Consider the following 11,597-nt stretch of genomic DNA (forward strand, 5'->3'; position numbering starts at 1 on the left):
CCATTTTCTGTTGCGGAAGTGTGTAGAAGCAGCTCACAGCTGTGCTGGCGGAGGGATACCTCGCCTGCGTCCACGTAACACTGCGCCTACAGTTGGAAAGGAAGGACAGAAAAAGAAAATACAGGACAGAATTTTATTTTTTTATTTTTTTGAAAAACGGTGTTGTGGTCTTTTTAAAGTCCGAGGCGAGCTCTGAATCGGAAGCGTGTGCTGAACCGCAAGCGGAGACGACGTTGGCCTGCCATTTCCTGTTGGGAGTCCATTGTGAGGAGGGAGAGCGCGCACTATTTGCTGACGCGCAGGCAGCCAGGCACACTGTTCCCGAGCGCTCCAGGGTCCAGGCCATCTTTGCTCTTCCTCGCCAATCACATCCACCGTGGACGTCTTATTCCACATTCGCATGACTACAAAACACATTTAAAGTGCCAAGCAGGCGTCCGGAGCAGCTGCACTGAGAGCAGGACACTCACTGGGATTTTTCGTTCCTCTGCGGGACCTTTCACTGCGTTTCTCACAGAGAAAAAAAAGACGGTGAGACGGGAGAGGCGGCGAGACAACAACATGGATGAAGAATATGATGTGATCGTTTTGGGCACCGGACTCACAGTAAGACGTCAAGCTTCATTTTTGCATCCTTGTGCTGCAAGTGAACGCGCTTTCTTTCTTTTCTTTTTTTTTTCTTTCTTTTTTTTTTTTTTTCTTCCCGAGGCCCGAAGCGTAAAAAGCCTCCCACCGGTGCATCCGTTACACGATGAGGACATCGTGATCGAAAATGTGATCATTTAGACGCTTAGATGGACGCTCGAGTGCGTGTCACGGGAGTGGCATGGCGCATGGATGGGCGGGGGGCGGCTTTTCTGTGCGTGGGGGTGTAGTGTTGCAGCTTGTAGCATCTTTTAGGCGTCACCCGCCGCCGTTGCTGCTCCTCGCCGCCGCAGGCCGGGCCGGGCCTCGCCACTCCACTCCACTGAACGACACTCGAGCCGTCTTTACGCCACAACTAATGTGTTGCCCTAAATTTTGGGGACATCTCATTTCAATCGCAAAAGTGCCCATTTGAAATGCAAGAGCCTTTTCGAGTCAGTCTGTCAGTCCGCTGTCGTCATGCGGTCTGGTGGGAACACGTCATCATGACACGCACACTGTGGCGGACAATATTCTTCTTCATTTTTTTTTTTCTTTTTTTTGCCAAGAGTCAAAGTCTAGAATTGCTGAAGCCTGAGTTGGCGCATGCGCACACGAGCCTGCCTCTCCTCCCTGCGCCCGTCTGTTCAATTGGCATCACTTCCGTTAGTTCGTCCATTTGCGGGGTGTGGTTTTTTGGGGGGGTTTCAAACTCTGTTGATTCAGGGGCCACGTTCACCACACAAATATTTGTGGCCAAAACCAAATTACTGTAGGTACAAATAACTCAAGGTACAAATAAAAGTCCATTTTGATAATATTTGTGTGCAAACATATGAGCATTTTGTCAACATCACGAATCAATTTGTTTTCAATGTGCGTAACTTACGGATCACAGTTGATAAGTGACGTCCATCCATTCTCTGTACCACCCTCTCGTGACTGGTCGTGGATATGTTGGAGTCTGTCCCAGATAACTTGGGGTGAGAAGTGGGGTACACCCTCAACTGGACATAAAGACAAACAACCTTTAACACTCACATTCAACACCTAAAGGATACTTTTGCATCTTCTATTAACCAACCTATCAACTTTTCAAAAAAGTCCAATCGTTTACTGAAAAACAGGACATTAGTGGTCACAATATTGTCTTATTTTGGTAGTGATACGATACAGAGTAAACGGTAAGTCAATTGCTAAGTCTTAACTAATTTTCATAACCTTTATAATATATGCACATTTTTGTGCCTTTTTATTATTAAAAGCTGGGATTTAAAGATGAAATGTATTGGATAATGTAACATTTTACTTTCCCCCACAAAGCAACAAAGAGCACAATGTGATAAGCGGGTAAACAAATTTACAGGTACTGTTTAGAAGCTACGATACAATTTAAAAAATATATATCTCTCATTTGAACTTTTCTTAATTTTATTTTTGCTTAAAAAGAACAAGTTGTGCAAGATTATTCCCTCACAACAAACAAGACATTTAGGAAATAAAAACAATTATTTTTCAAGTACAATATGTGCTCAGGGAATCCAACACAAATCAAAACTTTCTCAGTGTGCTTCTTTTCTCTTTCTGGGGTGGAAAAAACCCAAATGAAAAATATAATAAATTCAATTTAAACAATTAAAGAATGCCCAAAGCTTTTAAGGATTCGGAGAATATTTACAGTGGGTTGAGAAACTGAAATTTTGAGGATTTGGACAATTTGAAGTTAAACAAGGTCTCGTAACAATTTATCAGTTATCAAAATCATTGTCAGTTAATTTTATAATTCGATTAGTTGTCAATTATTTTTAGAATTGATTAGTTGTCAATTAAAATAAATGATTAATTGTTGCCCCTTCGTTTGCATATTATCTTTAAATGTATGCAAAAGTGTGGTTATCATAATTGTATGGTGAAAATGTATCCTATAATGACGCTTCTCATTTGTTTTGTGCAGGAATGCATCCTCTCCGGGATCATGTCTGTGAATGGCAAGAAGGTTCTGCACATGGACAGGAACCCATACTACGGTGGCGAGAGTTCCTCCATCACCCCCTTGGAAGAGGTAACGGGCTCCTCAACGAACTTGACGTGCCGCACGGTGTTTCCGCGGCGCGTTCACGTCTGTCTGGTGCTTTCCTGCAGCTTTACAAGCGCTTTAGCCTCCCCAACAGTCCGCCTGAGTCCATGGGCCGAGGTCGCGACTGGAACGTGGACCTCATCCCCAAGTTCCTCATGGCCAACGGTCAGTTGGGCTCCGTACGTATGTGTGCGGTCTATACAAGACGGAGGCGTCTTGACATTCAAACTGAATTGGAAAATCAAAACATTTGCATCTCAAATAGGGATAAACAATTTTGAAAAGTAGGGGTGTGCCAATATATCGATTATTAGATTCATTGAGGTTGACACGTGACGATTAGATTATGATTCATAAATGTTGAAAAACGATTATTTTCCATAATAATTTCATGACAGAAACACTACCCCAGCTTGCGGAACGAAAGTAAAAGACACGCCTGCCTCCCGGACACTTAAAGGAACGCACATGGTGAGGAAAGCGGCAGCAGAAGTTAATAATGAGAAACAGATTTTCTCCCCAGAATTAAAAGCTAGCGTTTGAAGCATTTCAGTTTTTAGCAATCGTTCAATAGTCAAATCGTAGCACCCTTAAGTGTAATCTAATCGAATCGTTGGGTGCCTTAGATGGCACACCCCTACTGAAAAGTAATTTAATTATCAATATACCAATTGCTGTTCCATATGTGATGATTTTTCCAAGGTCCACTTCTCATATATATTTTTAAAATGTTAAATAAAAAAATAAATGTATTTAAATTAATTATAAAACATTTATTTTATATACTGTATATTTTTATTATTTAGTTGTTTATTATTTATTTATTCATTTTTATTTCATTATTATCATATATTATTAGTAGTAACTAAATAAAATTAAAACATTTTAAAAGTAATTTAATTTTGAGTGAGTGAGTGAGTGGCTTGTGTTTGTGAGCGCAGGTCAGCTGGTGAAGATGCTGCTTTACACGGAAGTGACTCGCTACCTGGACTTCAAAGTGGTGGAGGGAAGCTTCGTCTACAAGGGAGGAAAGATCTACAAGGTGCCGTCCACCGAGACCGAGGCGTTAGCTTCAAGTAAGCCAAAATCCCTCCAACGCCGCCGCCGTCAGGCGCCTCCAAAATAACGCCTGCGTTTCAATTTCCAGATTTGATGGGAATGTTCGAGAAGCGTCGCTTCCGCAAGTTCTTGGTCTTTGTGGCCAACTTTGACGAGAATGACCCCAAGACCTTTGAGGGCGTGGATCCCAAGACCACCACCATGAGGGACGTTTACAAGAAGTTTGACTTGGGCCAGGACGTCATTGACTTTACTGGTCATGCCCTCGCCCTCTATAGGACAGATGAGTAAGAGTGCCATGATCGTATTCCACCAAAATCCACTGTTTTATGCATGACATGAGTTTGTGACATGTTCAGTTTGACAAGCTATGCAGTTTGGACATTGTTTGCAATAGGCGGGCACAATTTTGGCATCGTTTTGATATAGAATCCAAACTCATTATTCAAGTGTCTGCCCACGACGAGATGAACTCGTTCAACTCAGAAAAAATGGCTGAGCGGCACCTTGTGAAAAGCTAAAAATTTGCATTAGCTGCCAACTTAACGAGGAGCGGAAGAATAAACTGCTTCAATTTATATGTGGAGAATCTCCCAAAAATTTCAAAACCAAAATGTTGCCCTTTTCTGAGACATTTTGTCAAGGATGCCTTCGCCAACGTAAGCTTTCACATATGCTAAAAACACGTTTAACTTTTAAGGCACCCAAACATAAACAATGGTCAGTCCCTGCTGGCGGCTGCGATGTCGCACAGCGTCGTCATGGAAGCACATTTATTTACTCGTGAAAATCATACTCACACTGCTGGTCAGTCAACCTTAACGGGCTTGTTTGGAGGATAAAAAAAAATGCCTCGGAGTGCATCATGGTGGCGAAGAGATGCGCACATATCGGCAACTACCATCGTTTTCAAACCAAATTACCTTGTAGAATGGATACCCTTATAAGGACATGAAAGATTATTTAAAAAAGAAAAGTGTCATGGGACAGTCAATTCATTCATTGGCGTCTGTTTTCAAACTATTGCTTGTAGCCATTTTAGAACTTTTTTTTTTTTTTAGACAATGCCACATAATCACACAATATTTTCACCAAACCTACTGAAAGAAGAATCAGACCTTCTTTTGTTTGTTTTTAGTGTATTCAATTCTTCAGTATTCAGCGGTAGCATATGAGTTGCTTTCAGCAAAAATGCCAGTTTCCGACCAAAAAGTGGAGAAAGCAAGCTAACGCATCGCTAAATTGACAATGAGAACAACAAGATTTTTCGTTTTTGTGACACCTCAAACTATAAAACCAACAAAAACAAGACTTCCTTCTAAAATATATTTCTCTAACGATTCAGTACGTAGCTTGATATATTTCCAAGTGGAACGTTTTGGTTCGATTTGATGCACTCATCTTTTAAATCAAAAAACGATTTTGCGGTTCAAACTGATTTTTGTAACAGCCATCGTATTTATTAAGAAAAAGGCAAACAAGGTCATATGGTAGAATCGAAACATTTTATTGGCAAAGTCCAAAAAAAACAAGATTGAAAGGAACAAGGCAACAAAAGATTCACTTGACTACTTCAGACGGTTGAAACATGACGCGACGACAACAATGATCAGACACAGACTGCAAAAAATGAGAAAACTAAAAACAAGCAAACTGCGAGACGAGGCAAACCTGGACATAATATCAAAAGTGAATTAAATCAATACAATGAAAAAGTCCTCAAAAGCACAAATCATGACAGAAATGAACTGTGAGCGATGCTAACTCTTTGTTAAATGTGTTACAAACATGATCAGTCTGCTTTCATGAAGGACTTTGGAAATCAAAGAATATTGACTGTTGAATGGCTGAAATCACAGGACTTGGACAAGTTGAAATTAGACCACTGCCTTAAAAGATTAACCACTTATCAAAATAGTTGCTAACTACTTGTTGACGAATCGGTTAATTGCTGCACCTCTATTTCTCTCCCTCATCGATGGGAGGAGCCTCAATTCAACGCCTAATCTTAATCTTCCATCAAGTGGCGTGTATTTGTCATTACAGTTATGTAGAAGCTTGAATTTCACAAATACGATGAGAACATCCTCCATGCATGCCTGTTGAAAAACATACTCGAAGATAGAAATTCAGTTGACGGATATAAACGTCCATGGCAGCGAATGTGTTAAAGTTGACATTGAGCTGTGTGTGTGGTCAGGTACCTGGATTTCCCCTGCCTGGACACCATCAACCGAATCAAACTGTACAGCGAGTCGCTGGCGCGTTACGGCAGGAGCCCGTACCTCTACCCCTTGTACGGCCTTGGAGAGCTGCCGCAGGGATTTGCCAGGTGTGGTGACAACGCTCATTTCGTCTGCTGCTAGCTTGCTACGGATTGTGCGGATGCATGCCTGAACACTCCCTTTTCACTGTCCGCAGACTGAGCGCCATCTACGGAGGCACGTACATGCTGAACAAGCCAGTGGATGAAATTGTGATTGAAGGCGGGCGCGTGATTGGCGTCAAGTCTGAAGGCGAGGTATGGCCACGCTGACATAGTCGAGGTGCAGGGAATGATCGACAGTTACAAGTTCGAGTCAGTGGTAGCACAAAGTAGAGATTGACCGAAATGGTTTTTAGACATCTTTGTTTTAAAATTCTCACAAGAAGAACATCTGAAATGCAAAATTTTAACTTATCGTAGTTTTAATTTCAAGCAGAAACAGTCATCACCGTCTCTTATAAAGTTAACTGAAAATTTAAATGAATATTTCCCTTAAGTTAACACAGTTTTTAATTGATCTATTATCGGCCATCAGATTTTTCAAAAAGGCCGATGCCATTATTCATCAAAATGTTTAATATCGGCATAGATCCACCCATCTGATAATTTGTCTAACACTAACACAAAAGCCTTCAAAAAAGAATGCCTACTGGAACAGTTAGGGCACTTTAAATGGTCGCAGACGTGTGCTGACTCTGATTTCAAATGCATTTAAATCTGATTGTTTCATTTTAAGCACTGTCACGTCCCATTTATGAGGGTGTGCATACTTTTGCAACCACTTCATCTCAGTTAATTATGTTTACCTTACGCAGAAAAATAAAAGAATTTGTTTCAATTGACTTGTTCAAGGTAAAAGTAGGGATGGGCGAATAATGGTATCGCAACTATCGCGTTGATACCAGCCTTATTTTGAAGTATCGGGTACTCGTGGAGGCTGCCAATACCAGCCGCCGATAATTAAGACAAAAAATAAATAAATAAATCTGACATTAAATACTCTTTGATAGTAGTTGCCACTATATGGGTAGTTTGACTTTTAAGCAAATCAAATTTTACATGTTAAAAATATTATTGATACTCTGTATCAGTGAGTACTCAAAGAGAATACTCGTACTGGTATCGGTCTGAAAAAAAGTGGTATCAAACATCCATAGTTAAAAGCTCACATTAATGTCAAAAAAACGTTTGAAACGATACATCCTGGTCTTTTTTTAATATTTGAGAAACCTGGCATTTGAACCGGGGTGTGTAGACTTTTTCTATCCACTGCCTATGACGACTAAACAGCTGCGGCCAAGAGAGTCATGGGAATGATTTGAGCGTCCTGTGCTGCAGGTGGCTCGCTGCAAGCAGCTGATCTGCGACCCCAGCTACATCCCCGAGCGCGTGCGCAAGGCGGGCCAGGTGATCCGCGTCATCTGCATCCTCAGCCATCCCATCAAAAACACCAACGACGCCAACTCCTGCCAGATCATCATCCCGCAGAATCAGGTCAACCGCAACTCCGGTGAGCCGCACGCATGGCGTCGCGTCATCCCTTGCAGTCATCTGATCTGATCTGATGAAATCTGTGGTTGCTGGTCTTGGTGTGTCTTAAAGTCCCGACTGGCAAAATCGCTGCCCACCCGAGATGGAAATTTTGAACTTGACTTCCTTTTAAGTGCTTCTTTTGAGGTTCTTTTTCTTTGTGAAAGATTTTAAGCTGCGATCACGTGCGAAATGTGACGATGAATAAAGTTGATAGGTTATTATTGAGCCATTGCGGTGCTTTGTGCAGACATCTACGTGTGCATGATCTCTTACGCCCACAACGTGGCGGCCCAGGGGAAGTACATCGCCATCGTCAGCACCACAGTGGAAACCAGCGATCCCGAGTCCGAGATCCAGCCCGCCTTCGAGCTGCTGGAGCCCATCGACCAAAAGTAAGTCCGCCCTCTTCCGTCCACGTTTGGCTGCAGAAGCATCACAGCCAGGGATTCCTTTCTTGCAGGTTTGTGGCCATCAGTGATCTCTACGAGCCCACCGATGACGGCACAGAGAGCCAGGTGAGATTATAAATAGTTTTAGAGTAATTATTTCAGAGGGTAATTTCATTCAACTTTATTGCTAAATCTTTTCTTTCCCGGCCACTGTTTCTTAACTGATTATTGTTGTTTAATGATGAATGAAACAAAACCAAAATCGACGAGTGGGAGCAATGTACTGAACGGCCATTTGGAAATTGCGAGGTACTTCATGGCTACCGAAGGGCTGCTCGTTTGCACTAGTACACTTCTGAGCCTGTTTCACATTCAATTACTGTATTGGTTTTGTATACTACAGTTTGACAAATAGATGAAACAAATTGTTCATAAATTGTTTATGATTTAGTTACTGGAACGTACTTGTAGGCTAAATGCTATACACTTAGCATGTTTCCCCCATAAAGCCATGGGGTAATGACTTGCACATGGGATTATGGGAAAGAATAGCGAATGGAAATCATGCACTGCCGACACAATAAGAAACCTTAATAATGAATAAACAATGTTTACTTACTTAATTCTCGAACGTATTGGTATAATATAGGCCAAATACTCTTTAAAAAAAAAAAAAAAAAAAAAACAACAACTTTATTTTTCCTTGCACATGCGCAAGTCAATGCGTCGTGACTTTATGGGAAAAAATGCAAAGTTTTTAGCACAGTTGTAGGCTAAGTGCTAAAAACATATTTTTGCCCATAAAGTCACGGCACATTTACATGCGCATATCTATGCGCATTATTCATTTATAAGGATACAGTATGTATATTATATGCTTATATTTCTATGTAGCCTTGTAATCGTTGTCATATAAGATAAATCATAAAGGGGTAAACATTAGTCTATACATGTGTAAATGCTATGCGTTGTTGATGTTATTTTTCTAAATCCGTTTTTTCACGTTATAAATGTTTGAAATAAATTCATTCATTCATTGAAGTAAAAATGCTTTTTTTTTTTTTTTAGCATTTAACATTCATTTATACCAATACATTAAAAAATTAAGTAAGTAAACTTTGTTTATTCATAATTTTTATGATTTATTATTTTGTCTGCAATCTGCAGGTCAATGACCTTATGGGAAAAAAATGCTAAGTTATTAACATTTTGCATACGTACTTGCAAATACGTTTGAACATATTTGTAAATATGTTTGAATGTATTTAAAGAAGTTTAAACTAGAGCTGTCACACGATTACATTTTTTAATCAGATTAATCACGATTAATCGCTTAATTAAAAAGGCTATGAGTTAATTCTTTCTACATTTAATGTTATGAGGAAAATCTAAAAGCTGCGATGTGGATGATCTTGTGTAGTTGGTAACAACAACAATAAGCTGGCATGTCTTTCCAGATCTTCGCCTCCAGCTCCTACGACGCGACCACTCACTTCGAGACCACCTGCAACGACATCAAGGACATCTACAAGCGCATGACGGGCAGCGACTTTGACTTTGAGAACATGAAGCGCAAACAGAACGACGTGTTCGGGGAGGACGAGCGGGCGGACGAGCAGTGAGCGGGTCGCTCGAGAGGGAGGCGGCGGCCAGAAAGAGGCAAAAGGAGGTAGGCGGCGGCGTGAAAGAAGTGCCCGCCCTTTGCCTCTTTTTCCTTGTACGCCCCCCCCCTCTCTCTCTCTTGACACGCACACACACACACAAACATGCCAGAGTCACCGAAAAGCAGGGCTGATGCGGTCCTTCATTCCATTGTAGAATCTATAATCGCGTCTTGTCAGTAGAGCTCCATTTAGAAGGCAGGTTTCATTCTTTGGCGGCCATTTTTTTTCTCTCGTCAGTTAACAGCTTGGTGTAGAATCTTCCGGAAGGCTCACGTGCATGCATCGTAGTCACACGCAGTAGTTATCGCGCATACGACACGGCCCGTGGCACGCGTCAGCCCTGCTTTCGCTCGTTACGACTTACTCCGCCCATTCCCTTTCGGGCGCGACGACGTTCACCTTCTGCAGACGGCTCCGTCGAGCGATGTGATAACTTTGCCACGCTGTCGTGTTCCCATGTGCGCTAGCAGGCCAGCTAACCGCTTGGCTCTTTTCTCTCACTCCTCGGTTAACGTGTCACATCCTTTTTACAAGTTCAAACATTTGAAAGTTTTTTTTTTGTGTTTTTTTTACGTGTTTGCGTTTGGTGCACGTTTTCACTTGGCTGAAGTTATGACGTTTACAGAGGCGAAGGTCAAAACTGTGCTGAGCAGAAATGCTCTTGAGAGTAGTGGCAGTTGGTTGTGGCAATTGGAAGTGACAGATGTCAGCAAGTTTTCAGTGGTTTTGTGGGAAGTGTCACTCTTGAGTGAAATAAAGACTGAAATTTTGGCTGAAAGTGAAAAGTGCCCGATTGTGTGCCAGTTGTTCCAACCCTTGCGAAGGTCGCAGAAATGAGTCAGCAGCTTGGAGGCTAAATGTTGGCACATCTATTTTTGCTTTTAATCACCACCACATTGGAAATGAAATGAAAGAAACAAGATGCTCTGTATTTATGACTGAATAGCCGATAGCCCATACACGCCAGTGCAAGCCGTTGAAGTCACAGGGCAGCCATCTTGTTACTCCCACCTCGCGAGCAGACTACTATACTGTATACGTACAGATGAGACATATGCAGCTCATAGACAGTTAGTATAAGGCCAGAGGTGGAGTGGGGGTGGGGGGTGCGGCTGATCACTATTTTTTAACAAAATAAAAATTAACAAATTAAGTATGTGCTGCTTTGAAGACCCCCTTTTTCTTTTATCGCTCAGACCCCGGTATTAGATTTGGCGGAGGCATCTTTTGTTGAATTACAGTTATAATTCTTAAATTAATTATTTAAGGGGGGGGGGGCTGATTAGCAGAAGGGAGGGGGGGAGCGCGAGAGGTTGTGCAGAGCACGTAGTAGCTTGCTATCTTCATGAAACAAAACAAACGTTTGCCTGCTCTAAAAAAAAAAAAAAAACATCGCACGTCTTACGATGTGGCTGTCGCGCATGCGCACATCACAATCTTCAAACGATATATCGTGCAGGCCTAATAGGATCGTATGCCGAGAAACGTTTCTTGGGAGGAGCAATGTAGCGGCCTCGCGACCTCAAAAGTCTCGGCCTATCGGCTATCCAGTCAAATATATAGATCAGTGACAAGATGACATTTAAATGCAATTCTTTGAGCTTGAATTTGAGGGTGTGAGTGTTTTTTTTTTTTTTTTTTGCTTGAAGTAGCTTCAGGTTATTGTCCATCCACACTGTGAAGTGCTGACCTTCCAATGCGTTCTGAAGCATTTGGCGGAACACTTCTAAATTCATCCTGCTGCTTTTGTTAGCAGTTGCAACATGAAGAAATTCAGATTGGCAGCTAAACGTGCCCACCTGGCCGTGGAACAGCCAATTTTGTTTTATTAAAAAATGGGAGGCACGTATACAAACTGAAGTAATTCTGACACTGTTCACCTCAAATTCAAGCTGAAATTCTGCAGTATCTTGTTGCTTTCATTTCAAATCAGTCACAATGGTGATTAAAGCCAAAACGAGGACAATTGTGTCCATGTCCCAACA

At 41.7% G+C, this 11,597-nt stretch overlaps 1 protein-coding gene across 1 annotated transcript; it reads left to right on the top strand.

Moving 5' to 3' along the window:
* Positions 1-84: 84 nt before the first annotated feature.
* gdi1 (GDP dissociation inhibitor 1) lies at positions 85-10,397 on the top strand. Its single transcript, XM_077513259.1, has 11 exons — positions 85-606; positions 2,579-2,686; positions 2,767-2,866; positions 3,643-3,777; positions 3,849-4,047; positions 5,961-6,092; positions 6,182-6,281; positions 7,365-7,536; positions 7,807-7,951; positions 8,020-8,074; positions 9,406-10,397. Exons 1-11 carry the CDS (start codon positions 562-564, stop codon positions 9,568-9,570), a joined length of 1,356 nt encoding a protein of 451 aa, XP_077369385.1. The 5' UTR covers positions 85-561; the 3' UTR covers positions 9,571-10,397.
* Positions 10,398-11,597: the final 1,200 nt, after the last annotated feature.

Source organism: Festucalex cinctus, chromosome 2, assembly GCF_051991245.1.
Source record: "Festucalex cinctus isolate MCC-2025b chromosome 2, RoL_Fcin_1.0, whole genome shotgun sequence".
Taxonomy (NCBI): domain Eukaryota; kingdom Metazoa; phylum Chordata; class Actinopteri; order Syngnathiformes; family Syngnathidae; genus Festucalex; species Festucalex cinctus.

Coding starts and splice junctions, on each gene's coding strand:
- gdi1 (XM_077513259.1), top strand. CDS start 562: ATGGATGAAGAATATGATGTGATCGTTTTGGGCACCGGACTCACA. Junction 607..2,578: donor TTTTGGGCACCGGACTCACA/GTAAGACGTCAA, acceptor TGTTTTGTGCAG/GAATGCATCCTCTCCGGGAT. Junction 7,537..7,806: donor TCAGGTCAACCGCAACTCCG/GTGAGCCGCACG, acceptor TGCTTTGTGCAG/ACATCTACGTGTGCATGATC.